This window comes from Gobio gobio (genome assembly GCF_949357685.1).
Source record: "Gobio gobio genome assembly, chromosome: 17".
Classification (NCBI taxonomy): Eukaryota; Metazoa; Chordata; class Actinopteri; order Cypriniformes; family Gobionidae; genus Gobio; species Gobio gobio.
In genome coordinates, this window is record NC_137110.1 from 22,083,470 (window position 1) to 22,105,417 (window position 21,948).

Consider the following 21,948-nt stretch of genomic DNA (forward strand, 5'->3'; position numbering starts at 1 on the left):
TCTTTAGAACGCATCTCAATCAAACCGCTAATACAGGGCCAGGAGAGGCCAACCGTGAGGTGCTTGTAATGACAGGCACATTCCTGAGCTGCATGTCATACCAGCCAAAGAACCAATAGCCGTCTAGCCCCCCGCTGGGTTCACAGCCGTGTCTCTTTTGTTTGGGTGAACAGTACTAAGATATATCAGCATAAAGCATTCCTTAAACCTACATATACTATGCGTTACTATTTGGACCTAACAAGAAATTAATGGCTTGCTCACGTCAGGTTTTCTGCATGTTGATGTGATTAAGGATGCCCTTGATCTAACCTCAGCTTACAGTGTAAGAAGTAAGAAAGGTGCACAGTAATCAGACTTAGAAGGTGAGCAAAGGACTCTAAATTCATTGCTCCATGCCAACATTTCTTGGAAACAGTCAGCACAGGAGACTGAATCCTTCTGTGCAAAGTTTTACATTCCAAGAGGCTTTATATGACCTGTAGATCGACATCTGATCACAGACCTAGACTGAATACCCAGAGTCCAGGGATTAGCCTGTAGTGATGTGATATTTTACTGAGATTAAATAAACAGCTATCATTACATTCATAGAAGCTTTTTTTTCTCTCCAAAAAACATACAAAGCACATTACCTTTTTTGCCTCTTAGGTTAATTACTTAACTTTACTGTGTCTAAATTGTCTCTTTTGTAATTGCTTCCTATTGTACTTTGGTTTGATAGTTGAATGTAGAAATGTTTGTAATAAAGAAGTGCTCCTCTTGAGCATAAAAAAGCACATCACAATATAAAAGTGTGTTTGATAAGTTTAGACCTGAAACGGCAGTAATGCCCATAAAGACAAATATCATATCTAGTACCTAAATCTGTTGCACATAGGGAATATCTACAAGAACTAATCATTCTTACTTCCATTTAATGCTGCGTTCCAGGCAAGTTTTTGAGCCCGTAAGTTACGACTTCACACCACGACTCACGACTTTGTAGCGTTCCAGACAAAGTCACGCCAAACTGCCTGAGCGCAAGGAATTGTGGTAGCTAGTAAACAAAGCATGGCGGACCGTACGGGGCTTATGCTCATTTACAATCATTTATATCACCAAAGGTGCTTACTCCTTTCTTATTTGAGGGAAACGGAGGAGAAAAAACAGCGCATAAGGCAAGAGAAGCTGTTATACCTTTTATTTTACTTTATTCGTGTACGACTTTCATAAAAACCACATCCGTAGGGGCTGCCATTGTTGTTTCGCGGGCTATGTGACGTCAGAGCATGTAACTGGGAGAACATTGATCTAGTACGAGTTCACGGGTGGGAAGTCATGGGTTTGACTGCCGTTCCAGTGCACTTTCACAAGTAGAAGGTTGGAAGAACACGGGTTACGGGTTGCCTGGAACACGGCATAAGTGTGGCAAGCAGGGCGGGGCCGAGGGCCAAGAGAGCAGTGCAAGGCCAGTGACGTGGTTGCTAATGAGGGTCACCTGCGTGCCACACCGGTCTCAAATGTGTCTCATGGAGGAGCACCGGATTGATAAAAGGAGGAGTGACGACAGTGAAGGATGAAAGAGGACCAGATCTGTACTTTATGTTCATTTTTGTTTATGCGTGTGTGGCAAACGTCCGTGAGGGGCTGCCGATTTTGTTATTGTTTTGTTTAAACATTCACCAGTTTCCACCTCCTTCCCTGAATAACAAACCTTGTTTCATTGGTGCCAAAACCCAGTAGGAAGAAGGGACGTGTTGTCAGAGAGCCCTCGCTGCTGAGGGGGATCGCAGCGCTGAGGAGGTTGGGCAGCACAAGGGAGCAGTGACCCCAGTGGCTGCCCGAGGTGGTGGTGCTGGAGCAATGGAACTACAAATGGGATGGACAGAGAGCTCGTTGCCATGCTCCTGGGTCGAGGTGGGGTGGCTGCTGTCCGTGAGGGGACAGAAGTTACCCGCATTTGCCAGAGGCCAGGCCTGCTGCCATCCGCCATGATGGGAAGGAGCAGGCAGAGCGAGGTAATGGAAAGCTTGCTCCTGGGCCACCATAGTGGAGGAGCCATTGCCGGCCACTAAGAGGCGGAGGAGTATCAAGTCGTCCACCGAGTTCAGTACCATTGCATGGCACCGCGAGTGAGAGCCTCTCTGCTGGTTGAGGACCGAGCGCCAGTGTGTCAGGATTTTTTCCCTCTCCCCTATTTCATCGCTGTCTCTCCTTGTCTTTCGGTCTCCTTTTCTCTCACCTCGTCTGTCTTTACCCCAAGGTTCTGCGGCCACTTTGACTTGCGGAGAAGAGCACAGTGTCGTGGGTACCCCCCGGCCAGCAAGAACGATGGGGGTATGTGGCAAGCAGGGCGGGGGTGAGAGCCGTGAGACCGGTGCGAGGTCAGTGCCGTGATAGCTAATGAGGATTAGCAGGTGCAGGTGTGAGCCCACCTGCACGCCACACCGGTCTTAAGTGTTTCGCGGAGGAGCTCCGGATTGATAAAAGGAGCAGATAGATCATCTGTGAGGGACTGACACTTTTACTTTCGTTTTGTGTTTATTATTTATGATTAAAGTGTTTAAATGTTCGCCGGTTCCCGCATCCTCCTTACCTGAATAACAAACCGTGTTACATTAAGCAACACTGAAGACTTCACTTACATAAAACTGTGAGAAAGGTTTTGAATCCAGTGATTAGCCCTGATATACTTACATTTTAATCGTCAGACATGAAAAATTCTGAAAAAGTTGTTCTTAAAAGGGCATGGCATGAACATTTCATTTTATGAGTTTTTTTAACATTATTTTGAGTTCCCCTAGCCTGTATATGGTCCCCAAGTGGCTAGAAATTTTGATGGATGTAAACCGAGTTCTGGCTGTCTTTCTCTGCTTTTGAGAAAATGATAGCTCAGACGAGCTGATCTTGAATTTTCCTGTTATGACATCACACCAGGAAAGGTTACCTCCCCTTCCTCTACTTTGCCCACCCAGAGCATTCGGAGAAAATTGATTCAGTTTATGTCAGCACAGGCTTTACAAACAGATTTTACGATATGGATTTGACAGCACCGTGACAAACAGTGAGTAACAGTGTTAATGCCTGATCTCTGATCAGTGATTTCTGATGTGTAGCTAATCATTCAAGTTCACTCAGACTTTCTTTCTAGATTGTTTAATGATCGCCGTCTTGATGCCCTAAGCGTAATGCATCAGTGAATCAAGCCAGTGACTAAAACGATCGTTTCTGTTAGTAGCATGAAACAAATCCGTTTTTTACGTGATTAAACTACAGAGAGCGATCAAAGAACACTCTTTATAATGTTCGGATCTGTCAATCACACGTCGCGAGTGTATCTGCACACTTGCCCAAACTGCCGTTATATGAATGACGCTGTTATGCTGCACAAAGCTCTTACTGTATTCATATCGACGTCGTGTTTGCTGTTAGTTGTGGTGAAAGCATTTTGTGAGAGAAAACGCGTTGTAATGACGAGATCACTGCATTCACGCGATCAACAGACTGTCTACTCAATGCTCATCACTGCAGCTTTTCATGTGATAGGAATAGATCATAAAATAATGCTATAATCCACACTTTGACGATTCGTCATCTCGACGGCTGTAATGTTACATTACATGTGTTACAAAGTTTGTAGAATAAGGTGGAAGAAGACAGAGTCGACGTGACTGGGACTGTTTATTCAGAACTCTCAGATACAAATAAGCTCGCGCTAACAGCACAGCACTCTCAACAACTCAGCACAATAAAACTTCCTCCAGCTCTTCATGGTTCACGAGTGTCCAGTCAGTCTCTCTCTCTCATGCATGCAGTGCGTGCAGTGCCTCACTAAACCACGCCCCCTCCGCATAACCATAATCTAACACTCATTTTAAATGCAAAGATGTCAGCCAATCACAACAGTGGGCATTTTCACTGAAGTCTCACAGCAGACACGAGGGGTAATAACAGTATAGAAAAAATGCCTTTTATTTCTAAATTATGACATTTTTTAATGTAAAAATCATACTAACAATACAAGTACACCTCAGGAAACATTATAAAATAATAGAAAAATGCCATGCCATGGGACCTTTAATGTCAATTTTGATATCATTGTGTCAGAAAATTTATATTATGAATTTTATCAATGGTTCAACCCAGAATTGATCAAGAAAGAATCACAACGCATAAGTGAATCACAATTTCCATCAGTAATTTTACAATGACACAGATTTTTACTAGAAAGATGTAGCTACTTTGTGTTGAGACTGAGACCCATACTAATTCAACCATGCCCGACCATAACCAACTTGTGGTCAAAACTAACCATACCCAGCTTCCCCTACCGACTGAGCCAGATTCAGGCAGATAAATCCCTCAGCACCTTTCCCATGTACCTTTCACTTTCACAGGCTGGTGATGTAACAGGTGTCATAGCAACCAAAATAAAGGAACAGAGATTCAGAGGGATCTCATCACCATAGCACTGTAGGAGCTTGTCCAAACAACTGTTTGATGCTGCTTCCTGTAAAGCCAAGCCACCTGCAGTAAGAATATGACCTGATGTCCACAAATAAAAAGATCATCATTTTCTTTTAGTAACTAAAAGCACTGAAAAAAAACCTGTCAGGTTTCTCAAGCGTTTCATTCTTGACTAGTTCAATAAAATAGGAAAATATTGTACCTCATCATTCACTAAATCATGAAATCTAGACATTGATAACTACAAAACTGGATAAGTATGGCAACATTTCAACACTTTACATACCTCAATAACACCTGTATTAAAAGGTCTGAGCCCACTACAGCACCTGGTTTGATTCAGTCATGATATGCTTTGCTTTAAAGACCAGTTCCCATCGCTGTGGTTATCCATGTTTGATTATGTTTCCTTAAAGTACTTGTGAAAACAGCAGCTCTTCCTTTAATGCTAATGAAATGTGTCTTACCCACGGGTGTGAACTCACCTTGCCAATGGACCATTCCACAAATCATTTTAAAAAAGGGTGAATCATCGATTAGCACCACATGAAATTGCAAATTATAAACCACTTTGGCATTTAGGTGGTGCTAATACAAATGTTACACAGTGAAATTAAGGAAACAAGAAAGCAGTTATACTGGATCACTGAGCACCTCTATAAATCATATGCAGATGTCTTGGCTCCACCCCTGCTCTGGTGATCAAGTTCAAGTTATCCTCTTTCAGTTAATGCCATAGAAGAGGTTTACTAGTTATAATTGGATTCTGAACCCAGAGTGACACAGCTCTGGTCACTATAGCCACACAGCTATTTTACTCTATTGAGCAGAGGCATAGACACAGTGAAGCCAGTACACAGTACACTGGAATACACATCCTAGATGGGCCTATTGCATAATGCATCACTTTAACATTTAAACTACATCCTGTAGCTGAAATACTTAGTCCTTTAGATGCAATTTAATAGCTGAATACTTACTAAAAGAGGGACAGGTTAATGTCCTGTTTTAGGCAGCCTTTTGGAAAAATGCTGCAACCAAAGTCTGTATTAATGTCCAATGGAAGAAAGAAACCCCATTTCAGCTGCATCTTGGGAAATCATTAATAACATAAATTAATCCTGACAGTTGGCCTATTGCAAGAGGGATAAGGATACTTACAGATAAATCTTATCTTCCTTCAACAGAAGGTTTCGAGAAAGTGTGATCCAAAAAATAAAACGGGGTTCCCAGTTTTGATTACCTCAGGATTATTCCATCTACAATTCCAATGTATAACACTGACGCTTTTGTCCACCAGCCAAATATATAAAATATTATATTTAGAATGACTCGGCTATACATAACACTACTGTTCAAAGATTTGGGGTTGGTAAGTTAATTATTATTTTTTTTTTTTTTAAAGAAGCCTCACCACAGCAGCTTTTATTTGATAAAAATTACAGTAAAAACATTAATATTGTGAAACATTACAATGTAAAATTGCAGTTTTCTATTTTAATAGATTTTAAAATATAATTTATTTCTGTGATGATAAAGCAGAATTTTCAGCGTCTTCAGTGTCACGTTCCTTCAGAAATTATTAAAATATGCCGATTTGGTGCTCAAGAAAAAAATTATTATTATTATTAACAGTGAAAGGAGTTCAAGCTTTCGTTTTTGTGAAACTGATGGAGTTTTTTTCAGGATTCTTTGATGAATAGAAAGTTTGAGATCTTTTGTAACATTGTGAATGTCTTTACTGACACTTTTGATCCATTTCATGTGTAAATAAAAGTATTTTAAAGTATAAAGTAAAATAAAATCGTACTGAATCCAACAACAGTAGTGCACGCTGTGTGTATTTGCACACACAAATTCACACTTCAAATCAGAAGTTGCATTTAATGGAATATGTTTCTTAAAAACGAATCTTTGATTTATCTTTGCATTGTCCTTTTTTACTCACCCACATGAACAGACTTTTCCATACAATGAAAGTGGACTGGGACAGGAGGTTCTCAAAAAGCTCCAAAAAAGAAGTCCATATGATTCTACAGCCTGAACATTTTGTTAGCCCTGAACCCCTGCTATCGTACACAATCCATTATTGTGTTATGGCTTTCAGCCACTAGGTGGCTGTAGTCATGCTGTGTGAGGAGCTGGCTGTAGCAGAAGGACTGGCCTCGGAAGATCTGTTTATTACAAAAGGTCCCTTGGGTCAATAATGTCAACGGGGCATTCAAACACATGACAGACAAAAACTGTAAAAAGCACCAAAAAAAAAAAAACAGCAAAAAAACAAACAAACAAAAAACTATAATGATTTAAACTTGCTCTCCTGAGGTCTTTTTCCAATCAAAGTTTCTGAGAATAGTAAATGAACAATCAACAGAGCTTTACAGAATAAACAAATGACTGAATCTGAATCATAGCAATACACATTCTCTTTGATAGTTTCACACGAAAATTCAAGGTCATGACGAACCAGTTGGCAGACGTTCCTAAAACAAAAAGATTTCTCTGAATCAGTCACAAGTGAGTAACTCAAAACATCACTCCAGACACACCTCTGTCACATGACTGCCTTCTCTCATCTGTATGCCACTGTTAACGTTAACAGATTGTATGTGAAGTCATGGTTGGAATTCTAAATCAAACAACCACAATAAGAATGCGTACCTTGGGAAAATAATCTCCTCAGCAGCAGAATGCTTAGTGTTTATTGTTAGTGTTGGAATCACTATGAGATTGTGCTTTCAGTAAAGGTTGTATTAAATTGATCAATAGTACAGTAAAACCATTTAAAATGCTACAAGCGGTTTCTATTTCAAATGAGTGCTATATTATTTTCAGATTATTAAAATATCATAACTAAATTTCATCTCATGCTTTCTGCAGCACTTCTGTGTTATTGGATTGTATGGCTCTTCAAACAATATAGTGAAAAAAAAATGTTATTTTGCCCCGTTGAATCTCTATTCTTTATTCATCAGTTCCAGATGTGTCTTTTTCTTTGAAACTTAGCACAAAAGCTTGGCATCCCAGAATTTCTCTTCGCTGTTGCAGATGAAAATGCTGCTTGGCATGCACTTTTCAATAAAGCCGCCATCTGAGAACTTTTGATGTATCCGTGTTCTTAAAAAAATACAAATGTATTTGTCCTCTTGTTATTGTGCACCTGGACCATCCGCATTTGTCTCTGTCTGCAGTTTACTTCTCTTGTTCAAGACATCAGTACACACACACACACACACACACACACACACACACACACATACTATGTAGAATAGCCTTCAAAGAACAGATTGTGTGTCTGAAACCAAAATCAAACTTTAGAAAAAACCCAAATAATTCCAAACCTTGGTGTTGACTGAAGACCGATCTTGCATTACAATTTCCACACTTCATAAGTATTATAGCTTTGATTCTAGCACCAGACAAGACAGTCTGTAAAAGTGTGGATGTACCATCTAATCTAGAAGCAGCAGACTCTAAATCCCATTTTAATCACACTGACCATAATCCCAATATCGCTGTAGTTAGATTACCTACTCAGTGGGGAATCTGGGCACACTGGCATCCACAGAAACGTTCAATGCTGCGTGATGCACGGGTGATAATATTCAGTGTGTGTCATGGGATGAATTTCATTCACCTAAGGGTTTAGTAACATTGGTAGGTTAGAGTAGTTCATCGAATTAATCACTGTGTGACATTATTCACTTGTATTACTATGGCGAATCCGAATGTGTAAAAACTGGTTCATGTAATTTATATGTATTACTTAGTACATTGTTGTCTAAATAAAGAGTTACATTAAGACAAAAATATGATTAATTAAAGGTGAACTCAGTAAATTGGTGTGAATACTGTATCACGCAAAAGCAATTAAAAAGGTTTTTAATTACCAATGGATTTGTAGAAATTCACAGTCAGTCATGATTTATTTATTACGCAAGCAACAGTGTCCATCAACAGGTGGCAAAAAAGATAAAGTCAGTAGGACTGGGCTGTGGGCTGGTTATGTGATCTCAATGGTGGCCCTCGTCTGCTTATTCTAAAATAACGCTTTTATTAGGATACTGATATGACAGCAGTGTTAAAGCGTTAGTTAGTTCACCCCAAATTAAAATTATGCAATAATTTACTCACCCTCAAACCATAGGTGTATATGACGTTCTTATTTCAGCCAAACGTAAATTGGAGTTATATTTAAAAAAAAGCCTGGCTCTTCCAAGCTTTATAATAGGAGTGAATGGTACCATAGATTTTTACCCGGGTTCTGTGGGCTTATTGAAGTGCGCATGTATGAAATGTGACAGGAAAGCGTACTACTCACTATGGATTTAAGCACATCCAGATAGAGCGGGCGTTTCACACAGTAGTGGAGGAGGAAACTTTTTTGTTTTGCAAACTTTTTTGACCCAAGAAATGATAAAACAATCAAAATGCTGCATCTGTAACTGCATGAGAGGATAATATATGAGTTTAAGTTTCCCACTTGACATGTTGCACTACTCTTTGTTTTTCAATTGCTTTATTTAACATCACAACAGAGATAACAAATGGAATACTGTGAGTCAGACACATGAATGATTACGTTTTGACGTCACTACTGGGAAATAGATTTATCAATAAAGGCTTGTAAACGCAGCGTACTTGCATTGCTAGGTTATTGGTTTGTACGTAAACCGGGGCAACGGGTTATTTCAATAAGCTTATTTTTGTGAGTTATCAGCATATTGGTGTACATGCAAACGTGCTCACTGTAGAGTCTTCATCTCATGCGAATGTACATTATTTTATAAATTTTTCAAAAGTACTGTTCATTTCTTTGTAAAAAGTATTGGTTAAAAACTACTAAAGTTCTTAATATGCATAAACTGAGCATCAAAGCATACAGATGGCCTTGTTCCATTGTAAATGCTACTTTCTCTGTTTGTCCAGTGCCTTGGTCATGCCAAACTAAACAGTCTATTCCAGCTCATCCCATGACCTCATAGTTTCAAGTGAAGTCAGCATATGCAAAACAGGCACCGCCCACAAACTCAACAACTTCCCATTTCCTCATTTCACAGTCAAACTCCTATTTTGCTTGGATCTTACACAGACATACAATCCCTTTCAAAAGTACACTGTTAAAAGCCACATGTCACCCTGTTCTATCGTAATGGTACAGATCGAGGTGCATGGTTCGCCATGGTCAAGATCGCTTTGGTCACACAACCCCAGTGATTTGCCTTACAGGACTGACAAAACATGACAAATTTGTCATACAATTATAAAGAATTATGACTATTACATCAACCTCGACAGGTTTTTAAAACAACATGAGTGTTAGCGTGGAGTGATGTAACAGCATGTTATTTGTTGGCTATAAATATGCATGTTATTTACAGTTGGGGTTAGAAGCTTGAGACCACTCTGTAACTATGGGATTCAAATGTTATTTATTTTGTAGATTTTTTGAAGTTCTAGATTTAATGAAAACATTTTCACTGGGACCAGCACCAAAAAATGATAAAAGTTACTATTCAAAAGTTTGGGGTTGGTAGGATTTTTTAAATGTTATTGAAAGAACTCTCGGTGCAAGTAATGAAAAGTAATAATTTGATACAGTGAACTTGTGTAACATGTGTACATACATGTTTTTACATTGTACTTATATTTGAAAAAATACCTGCATGTAATTACAGCTATAATTAATTTCTGTAATCTATAATTACACTGTTGATCTACCCATACCTTTTAATCCACCCTTAGACCACCAAACCCGTCACTAACCTTACCCATATCCCACCTCAATAAGTGTTTTGCAATAAACATATCAACACAAAAAGTACATTGTACTTATTTTTGGATGCAAGTACATTATAGTATATAAGGACACCTAATATACAGTGTGACTGAACTCTCTTATACTCACCAAAACTGCATAGTGAAATATTACAATTTAAAATAACTGTTTTCCACTTATTTATTTTTTTTGGAGACCATGCTCCTTTTTTCAGGATTCTTTGATAAATAGAATATAATAATTTATTTGAAATAATCTATAAATGTCTTTACTGTCACTTTTGATAAATTTCATGCGTCTTTGCTGAATTATAATATAATATATTATAAAGTATTAATTTTTTCAAATCAATTAAAAATATATATATTTTTTTCAAACTTTTGAATGGTATAGAAGCTTAAATAATCAGGCTATTCTTAAATGACAGCCATTTATAAAGCCACTCTGAATGAGATTCACACCTCTTGTGAAACATCAGTCTGCCCACGCGTGCCCTACCTTCCACTGTGGTCTTGTTATCTGCTCTGTGTTTGCTAATTCTGACTCAGTCATGTCTTGCTGCCCACTGAAATGATCTGCTACAGGCACAGGAAAATACAGGAACATTTGTGCACAACAAAAATCACAGCTACAAATGATAAACCTTTTTTTTTCCCAAATGAGGGTTTAGGTTCTCTTGATTTAAACATTCAGACGCAGTATCACAGAATGTTCCTGAATTCTTTCCTGATTACTCTATTGGAATGCATCACTCTAACTGAATAAGCTGTGAGATGTTTAACAATGTTAGCCACTTATCCCAGATTGCCTAATCACTCCACATTTGTTTCACTGTTGGAGATATGAAACCGACTCAATCCTTTTAATAGGGGCTTTTACACCGGAGGAACCTTTTCATAGTTCTTAGATATATTGGCAGAAGTACCAGGATTGTGGCGTGTTTGCACCGCGGGAACTAGGAACGATTTTAGTTCTAGGAACTCCTTTTGGGGGAACTAACCTTCCCAAGCACAATAGGAACTACCAGCGACGTAAATGTGCTTATTGGCGAATGCACACCAAACACCAGCACCAGCCATTTTTTTACAGATTATAGCCTATTTATTTTTTCCAGAAACTAACTCTACGAACATGGAAAACAGTAGGTGCATTTACATGGAGCACTGTAATCAGTTTAAAAGTCCAATCCGAATGAAAATGCTCCATATAAACACCTCAGTCAGAATAAAAATGCCCAAACTGAATGAAATTGTAATCGGTTTGAGAGGGGTGGAATAAACCTTTTCATGAATCGATCAAATGAAAAATTCCACCATGTAAACAACCTGATCCGATTACTTTGAGTGTACGTCTTTCTGTGATGTAATATACAGGGCACGCGCCACACTCACACCAGGCTAATGTTGACAGAGAGGAAAGTTCATTTTTCTGAGGTATTAAACTTTTTTATTTCATAACTTTTTAGTTCATAAGTTATGAACATAATGTTGGAATAATGACACAGACATAGCCTGGCTACACCATCTCATCTTGACAGCGTTAGTCCTAGGCTTCAACTGCGCCTGACAGAAGAATACATTTTTCTGAGGTGATTCTTACACTTTACAACAAATAATAAATAGCTTTTATAAAACTGTGTAAGTCCTGGTGGCCGTTGAGAGTTGCCAGTGCAACGGGGAACATTCAAGCTGCTGGAGAGGACGTGTCGATATTTCTCTCTGTTTCTCGTAAGTTATATAGGCCTATATAAAAAAAGTTCAACAACTGCTTCAAATTGGTTAAGTAACATTACCCACGGTCGTTAATTACTTTTGTTAATATTTATACCTCTGTGATTATGGTATCTTTCCTAATCATCTATATAAATAGAAATATTTATGCGTCTAGCCTAACGTTAGTAATGATGCTGAGCACGTCTTGAATGCTTTCATTCATGTTTCACCGTTATCCTGTTTTTATTAATAATTTGGGTGCATTTTATTGTTAATTTTGTGTTTTTCAAATTAAATTAAATTCATTTTGAGTCCGCATTCATCATTCACAGCTGTTGAAATAGCCATTGTATAGGACATAAATTAGGTTAAACTACTGCATGCCCGCCCACAGAAAAAAAAAAAAAAAATGACCAACAGAATTATTGATCCACGAACGTTGCAGTTATTATAATTGGAAACGTTACGAATCTATGCGACAGACAACCTGTGTGCGCATGTCACAAAATGATTCCGACTGAAAGTCAGCACATGTAGGCCTAAACAACAAATCGGTTCATATAACGTCTCATGTAAACAGTCCACCGAATCTTTCAATCGTAATGACAAAAAAGTGCGCATGTAAACGTGGCTAGTTATAGATGGACCTCTCAGCCTTTACGCTTAGGAGAAAATCCAACGTAAAAACGCAATTTGAGGGGACCAAGGAAAACATGACTATGTATTTCTGCTAACCTAGCGACATTGGACATCAACCACATGACAAACGCTAATACTTTTTCATTTACTGTCTACTTTCTTTGTATAACAGTTCTATCTAACAACATATTAGACATGACTGTTAAACAAGCCTGAGAATTGGAGCACTGTGTGCTCAGGCTCTGGCGTTCTCATCGGCGTCAAAATAAATGTCTGCCACAGCGTCAAAAGAAAAGTCACAACAACAAAACGTGGATTGCGTCACTTCAGCGTTCCTACTGGCAATGCGAATGCAACCAGGAAAATGTTCCTAGGGGAACTTTTAGTTCTTGCTGAACCACCCTAGTTCCTAGAAGTAAGTTCCTAGAACTATCCAGGGTGTTAATTGCCCTACTACTGTCACCAAACAACCCCCATTTAATCTAAAATCTACAATAAACAGAAAAAAAAACCTCAAGCCAAAGTTAATGCATTTCATCTCATTTAATCTCATTTTGACTTAAAGGTGAACTATGTAAGATTTTTGCTCTTCAATCGCTCCTGCAGCCTTGCTCAGCTCCACAACACTCGGTCCTGCTCTGCTTCATACTACAGTAATGTTAATAATCGCATCCATGAACATGATTTCTGCCCGAGCCCTATCCTGACTGTTTTCCATCGGCTGTGAGGTGAAGACCACCTGTCCCAAGATTCTGCACTCAAACGTGGCGTCATCAAACTACGCCTTTGTTTTGAACAGGCGACCTCTAGAGGACGGAAAAGTTACATAGTGTAGCTTTAAATTGATAACTTTGCCTAATTCCCATGAATTTAAATTCAACAACAGTGAATCAAATCACTTTAACATAGAGTTCGAGTCACCTTCTACGCCGCTTCAAACCCGCAGTAATGGCTCTGTGCAATAGATAAATAGAGGCAGTTATTCTTCCTGGATGACATTGTTTGTTTAGCAGTTATCCTGTAATGCGAACAAACATACTTAGTGTTGCCCCCATATGCCAAGCTGAGACAAAGAGGACAGTGTTTGGCACACAAAGAAGTGGACTGACCAGCTTGCTCCTCTTCAGCTGCAATGGGCCAGTGAAAATTGGACAGAGAGAAAATATGTCTTTCACAATGCACATTTTCTATATAAGTATAATAAAATAAAAATGAAATTAGACCTTTATGGCTTAATGACGACTTAATCAAACATGGTTCTGCATCCATTTTTATTTCATTTCTAGCAGAGAGATCACATTGCTGTAAGTGTCGCTGTAAACAATTGCATACACTGCATTCAAGGTGAGAAAATCTCACCTTTGTGTTTGGAGTTGGAAAAGAACAAAAGTCGTGAAAAACCTGATAACAATCAGACCACGTGAATCAGGACCAAATCACTTCATTTGCATCATATATTCGACACACGCTCTCTACCCGCTCTCAGCCCGCATGCAAATCTACTGCATCAGATAGAAACTTCAGAGAGGGTTGTTAGTGAAAACATAGTGGCTTCTCATTTTAATGTCAGAAATAGGGAGGGTGGACGAGTACAAAAATGCACAATTTGATGTTTCAATTAGAAAAATAATCATGTTACTGGAGCTAAAATAACTTATGATGATCAGTGACATACACACATGGACTGAATCCCTTAGCACTTTCACTCTTTAAACAAAGTATTGTGTTCTTAATACTGTATTTTAACAAACTGAATGATTAGCAATTACATTTTTCACTAGAATGTAAAAATTCAATGTCAAATAGGTAAGAAATGTCCACCAACAGAAAAGTATACATTTAATTAATAAAGTTGTATTATTAGTTGGGAACCAAAAGTCTGAGACCATGTTGAAAATAAACCTGAGAATAAAGTTTTACAATTTTTTGATGCGTTTAAAAAAATACAAAAATGTCGTCAATGAAGAATAAATATTTAATCAAATAATCAATTTATCACTATCAGTAATAGTAATAACAACTAATGCTAAGCTAATGATATAATTTGTTATATATCACGAGAGAGAGAGAGAGAGAGAGAGAGAGAGAGAGAGAGAGAGAGAGAGATACACCAGAGTTTGCGTGTGTGTGAATTTAATACTTTTTATTATATTAATTATATAGCTGAAATGACAAATAAATTTGAAACTTATTTGGTTTTATTTTAGCTTTCTATTCCTCTTTCTATTCCGGTTTGCTTATAAGTGCCAGAAAGCAATCTGGCAGAACTGGATCGTCAGGAATTCAACGGCTCCCTCAGCATCAGCTAAACTAGTGATGCAAACACCACCAAACCCCAACGGCTACACTCACTACCCACCTGTGGCGTACATTGATTCACTGGTGTTTCTAGCAATACAAATATCGACGGGAACGCAAAGAATCCTTTTCAAAATATTCAGTGCATCTTTTATATGAAACAAGAACAACAGCCAAAAACGACAAATATTTTTGCACTTGGAGGAAATGTCAAAAACCTTGTTTACACCTGATATTAACATCGGCTTCTGACAACCTGCCAATCAATCATTGTGCTAAAACAATGATTCGAATAAACCTTACCAACTATGACTTTAAGTAGTTGATAATAGGGGCTTTACTAAAATAACTAGGCCTAAGCATTCTGCTCAAAAAGTCACATCTGCAATAAGATCAAAATTTTGAAGTATATTTGGAAGCAACAGCCTGCTGACTTTGCATGCGTGTTTATCAACGTGCAATAACACGATGAAATAGTGAGTAATGGATGTATGATGATGTCATGAAATCAGAGACCCTCGCCTTGAAATTTGTATTTGTGAGGCAAGTTAGCTGAAAACATTGACCACTTGTGATCAGATCCCCCAAGATTTTATAATCAGGCATAAACAGGGTCCAAAAATAATAGTGAGGTTGTGGATAAATTACCTTTTCACCACCAGGCTGAGAGTCTTGTGGGAGCCCTTGACTAGGCAGATGGCCTCTTGTCTGAAGCCAGTGAGAGGAATGTTGTTGATGTTGATGAGTTCGTCTCCAGCCTGCAGTCTTACGATCGCGGCCTTACTGCCTTCTTCAACCTGTGACAGACACAATACACTCAGGATCAATCAAAACTCACCGTTGCATGGCCATATATCACCTACAAATGAATAGATCTATACCGAGAGCACTCTCTTTGTTGTGAGGCTGAAATCAATCAAGGACAATATTTAGTTGAGCATTCACCTTTTGTAAACAACTTTTGCCTATGTCAGGTAGTGCAGTGCGGTTCAGATAGGGAACAAAAATCGGATTGTTTGGCATATACAAACTTAAATAAGTTTAGTAAAATCTGATTTTTTTACACATCCAATGCAAATGTTTCGTTGTCAATAGTAACATTCAATTGTTTTAGTTGTTTGGGAGTTGATTATTCAATGCATGTTATGTCATACACTAGTCTGTGATATTTTTGCTTACTTTTTACCCTAAAAACTAGATTGAACCTGCTGTGTAGTGAATAATGAAACACAGTATATGTAAGAATATGTAATGACTACAACACTTATGTTATTCAGCATCATGGTGTGATGTCACGAAAGACATGAGCAGAGGCACATTTTTGGTCCATCATTAGACAATAGTTAGGTAACCCTTTATTTCAGTGTCCTTGTTAAAGGGCTGTAACGATTTGACCAAAAATAAAAACCTCGATTAATTGAACATTTGACCTCGATTACGATTAATGAACGATTATTTAGCTTTTTTTTTTTTTTGCCCTCTTAAGGTTTTTGAGTAAGTTCACTGATAAGGTTTGTACTGTAAATATTTTCTACTATTAAAAGGTGGAATTTTTTTTTCTAATGAAAAAGTGCATTTCTTTGTGATTTTAAAATACTTGAAGGAAATGGTTCACTTTCAGCAGTTATTGTCTATGGGGCAGATTTCTGTTTGTTGTACATCAGATACAGATAAATTAACACAGTAGGCCTACATTACATTTATCTGAATGCATCAATGAGAGAGTGATTGTGTGTGAATTACTCATACCGTCTCTATTCATTATGAAGCTGTGGTTTGTACTTACTGCAAAGGTATTAACATATATGCTATACCAGTTGAGTTTCTAAGCTACTTTAGTGACTTTACTTTAGTCACAGGACAGCGTTGACACTGCGTTTCTGCGCTCCTCTGCGCGCGATCTTCACGTGATATGCGAGCTAGATCTGAGTGTTCGTTTGTCACAATATATCAGGCATTAGTTCAACATAATACACATCTGATGGTTGAAACTCGCTTTAATGTTCAAACTGGCAGGGCTTAAACCACATACAAATGACAAGCTTTGCGAGGACGCAGGTGAAAGAGGTCTGCCTTCAGGGCGCGTGTGTTGTCAGAGACGCGACATGGCTCGGCTCTCTGTGTCACAGAAAAAAGCTGAGCACTGAACGGATAAGTTTTCCGTATTGTTGTTTTTGAATAGGGCACAATCGCTTTAAATGTTGAAACTGGCAAGCCTTTAAACGCATACTTGACAAAACTATGAGCACGAAAGTGAAAGCGGCTTCAGGGCTTGCGCGCGCCGTCTGTGTGTGTGTGTGTGTGTCAGCACGTAGGCTATAAGAACAGCAATTGACCTGTATAAACTGTGTAAAACATGCAGTTACTATAGTGATTCTGGGCATCTATAAACACAGATAACTGCTCCTGCATCTCTGTGTGCTTGAAAACTGCACTTGATGTGACTGACGGAGCGGAGTCACGAAAAAAAAACGAAATAACCGACATGGGAAAAATACGTCGTTTAGAGGTTCTGAATGTCGGTTTCAGTTATTTTTCGATTAATCGTACAGCCCTACCTTGTTACATATATTGCATGTACTTACTACTAAAGTAATAACAGTAAATTCAGCATAATTACATGCAACTAACCCTCAATCAAACCCTAATCCTATAGTAAGTACATAAAGTTCATCAATATTACGCATAACTTAAATATATAATTACAGTGTAACAATGACAATTGGTGACTGAATTGGATCCGTGCATTCAGTCTTAAAGGGACAACAGTATATTAAACTGCTTTCGGTTTCAATGTTAATCAAACAAAAAAAGAGAGAAAATCACTCCCTGCTCTTGACTGAATCACTTTTGTATCTTTAATAAGAATCATTTCATATTTAATTGATACAGTGAAGACTATGGCGTGTTTTAGTTATACACTTGATAATTAAATTTCTGTAGTATTTTCTTACTACATGTTAAATAAACCTACTGCAACTGAAAAAGTTTATTTAATTTGTATCTCTGTTGTATTTGTCCTACTGTTTTGTAATTTGATTTATTCTTATTTTTAATTACAAAAATAAAATAAAATAGCTAGAGATATATAACGTTATTATGAAATTAAATTTCTAAAATACGATTTTGGTCATTTCGCCCACCCCTAAGTATAGATATACTAGATATTGACTGTATGAACAAACAGATCTTATTTTATATCACGTGCAAAATGACAGTGTGGACAATCAGCCCTAAAGATCCAATTTGAAAAACAAATCAGATGTATGTGCACTGTGAACAAAGTCTTAGAGCATTTCCCTAAACAACTGCACACACTCCAGTGCCAAATATTATTGTTGCTGTAGGTGTTTTAGCTTTAAATGACCAAATGAGAAAGGCATGTTCACCTTTCTAAATCAGCACAGGGGGGCAAGTCATAAGCTTTCCACATCAGCACTTTACCTCCACAGCCGAGCTAGAAGCGAGTTAATCATAAATATGCTGTCATAAAGAGCAGATTTCAGGGAACATGTAGCCAAATAGGGGGTTTGGTCTAAAGTAAAGTAAATTCCTGACATGATATGTAATGCTGCCCTATCTTCCAGTAAGCCAGTTATCTGCTATTTGAGTCTTTACCCCAAAGTTGATCACGACTGTTCATTATTTGCTTTGCAGGTATGTCTATTACTCATCAAACTTGATCCTTTCTGGGGAGATGATATTCATTCACAGACAAGTACTTTTATCATTACATGGTGCTATTAGCAGTTTTTTAGAAGGTCAACTTTAAGCTCAAATGGACAACAAACCTCGAGTGATAATTCATGCAAGCTTTATCACCAGCTGTGGTTAGATTCAAGTGCCAATCGGCCCTATAATAAACCATCTTAGGGAATATACGTGCTTGGTTAAGAATGCAAAAATGTGGCTATTCCTTTGTTGTATGCAGTCTTCCCTGTGTTTATTATTTTAACAGCAGCAGGACTCTGTGACATCCGGACTCGAGAGCCCCCCTCAGAGTTTATAAAACAAGGAAAACTTTAAGAAGGCCGAAATAAGAAGCACTCAGAATAACCTCAAACGTTAATGTTAAACAGGCTCACTATTGGGTGCCCCCCTCTGGCATTCCGCACCATACTGAGAGAATAAATGACTTAGAACAATGGAAATGTTCACAAGAGAGGTATCAGACAACATAAGATAGCAAACACTGTTGGATCATCAGGAATGATGGTGGGGTGTTATTTAATGGGAATGTGAGCTAAAAGCAGAGGTGAGAGTGAAAAAGAGACATATTTTCTTCTCTGTATCATGCATATTCATGACAAAACATATCTGCAGAGTATGCAAAGACCAAGACCATGAAAATATTGTCTTGGACTTGAGTCCGGTCTCAAGTACTAAAACACTCTCTACCAAATTCACGTGTGTCAGTTACATGGTACTTCGAGGTTTGTCAAAGAATACTGTGGTATTACCATGGTACACATCCAAAATATTAGGGTATAAACCTTTGGGATGACAGCAAATCCGTTCAACTGCTTCAGGGCGGCCCAAAATGTCCAGCAAACGGATCTTCTCCCGAGGAGTCAGCTACGGAATCAAAGACTTTTGGACAACGGCCGGGTGTCAAGAAGGGCAGAAACTCCAAGAAAAACTTCAAGAGCAGACTGAAATTCTGCAGGAAATAAAGGGATTGGACAGCAGAAGACTAGTGCAAAGTTATTTTATCTGATGAAGCCCCCTTCCGAATGTTTGGGACATCTAGAACATTTATTTCCCAGAGAAGAAAAGGGCAACGCTACCAACAGTCCTCTGTCGTGCAGTGAAGCATCCTGGGACGTGGGACCATCCATGTGTGGGGTTGCTTTTCATCCAAGGGAGTGGGCTCTCTCACAATTCTCCCTAAAAACACTGCTGCGAATAAAGAATGGAATCAAATCGTCCTGCTAAAGCAACTTCTCCCAACCATCAAGGAGCAATTTGATAATGATCCATGCATTTCCCAGCATGATGGAGCACCATGTCACAAGGCAAGAGTGAGATCGTTAAATTAAAATTTTAGGCAACTCCCCAGATCTTAATCCCATAGAGAACCAGGGGTAAGTGGACAAGCAGAGTCCACAAATTGTGATTAACTCTGAGCATTAATAAGGCAAGAATGGATCGCCATCAGTCAGGATTTGGCCCAGAAAAAAAAACAAAAACAGCATGAATACAGATCCTGCCTGAATTTTTTTTTTTTTGTCATATAACCCACCCCCTACAGTAGATAAATGTTTTTCCTATAAAATATCACTATTAATTTATCAGCCCTACTCCATGGTATTTGTATACCAAAGCAATACCATGGCTTTTTCTGACATCCATCCATCTATCAATACATCCTCAAAACAGCTTATCCTTTCTAGGGTAGTGAGAGGCTATCCAGGCATCTCGGGCCGCAGGCGGGGAAACACCCTGGACAGGTCCATTGCAGGGCTCACACACGAATGGTCTCTCCAATTCACCTATCCTGCATGTCTTTGGACTATTGGGGAAAAACCATGCTGACACTGGGAGAATCTACAAACTCTGATATGTATCATAGTATATTTTGCAATATCTAAGTACCTAAGTACAATCTAAATACCATGGTAATAATGGCACCACTGTGTCATGAGCTAACCACAGTTCCAACAACTGGATGGTATTTCTAAGGAATTTTTCAAGAGCTTGAAACAAGCTCCATGACCTGGCAGTCTCTGCAAGGGGTCTGGAGCACGGGGTGGGGTGAGGGAAGGATGTGGCACGGAAGAATGTGGGAGTTCTGCTGACTAGTGTCCTGTGCTCTACGCTGACAGAGCACTGAGGTTTACAGCTACTGACTACCCTGCTGTGCTCAACACACACACACACACACACACACACACACACACACACACACACACACACACACACACACACACACACACACACACACACACACACACACACACACACACACACACACACACACACACACACACACACACACACACACACACACACACACACACACACACACACACACACACACACACACACACACACACACACACACACACACACACACACACACACACACACACACACACACACACACACACACACACACACACACACACACACACACACACACACACACACACACACACACACACACACAATGTCTGGTGCGCTATCCTTTTGGGGACTCGCCATAGGCGTAATGGTTTTTATACCGTACAAACCGTATTTTCTATCCCCTTACACTGCCCCTGCCCCTAAACCTAACCCTCACAGGAGACATTCTGCATTTTTACATTTTCATAAAAACTCATTCTGAATGATTTATAAGCTTTTGTGCCCGTGGGGACCTCAATTTTGGTCCCCACGGTGACACGAGTCCCCATGAGTCTGTCTACAGTCAGGTTGAAGTCCCCACCAGGCTAGAAAAACATGCCCACACACACACACACAGTTTCCAAGTTTCCATGTTTTATGGGGACTTTCCATAGACATCATTATTTGTATACTGTACAAACTTTATAGTCTATACCCTAACCCCAACTGTTCCCCTAAACATACACATCACAGAAAACTTTCTGCATTTTTACATTTAAAAAAAAACTGATAAAATATTAAAATAGTAAATAGTAAATATTGATTTATAAACTGTCTGTTCTATCTGGTATTGCTATCCTTTTGGGGACATTTGGTACCCATAACGTAGGGAATATCAGGTACACATAAACACACATACACAACACTCAAAGTACAAAGAGACATCACCTCTCCACAATGGTGCCATTATCAATCTTGACAATAGCAGTACGCACAATACACACCGAGAGCTATAACAGGACTCTGCCTGTACAGAACAATACTATGACTAAGGGCTTTTTTGTTTCCGCTGAACTTGATCGTACACTAAAGAATTTGAGTCAACTCCAGCTACAACAGAAGTGTTCAACTGTACAGATTAAGCTCTTTTGAATGAACATTGTATCCTAGCAAAAACAAAAGAGCCTGAGCTCCTTGTGACTTAGTATTAGGAATGCTAAATTCCTTCCCCTCAAGGCAATACAA

General features: G+C 38.8%; 1 protein-coding gene across 3 annotated transcripts in view; it reads right to left on the minus strand.

Moving 5' to 3' along the window:
• shroom2a (shroom family member 2a) overlaps positions 1–21,948 on the minus strand; it is a 55,024-nt gene that overhangs the window by 19,404 nt on the left and 13,672 nt on the right. For 2 of the 3 annotated variants that reach the window (XM_079841427.1, XM_079841426.1), the window contains exon 2: positions 15,526–15,674. In XM_079841427.1, the coding sequence (XP_079697553.1) occupies positions 15,526–15,674 (149 nt within the window). Of the gene's footprint in view, positions 1–4,735; positions 4,910–15,525; positions 15,675–21,948 lie in introns of those variants that run through there. The other variant, XM_079841429.1, reaches the window with a different exon arrangement.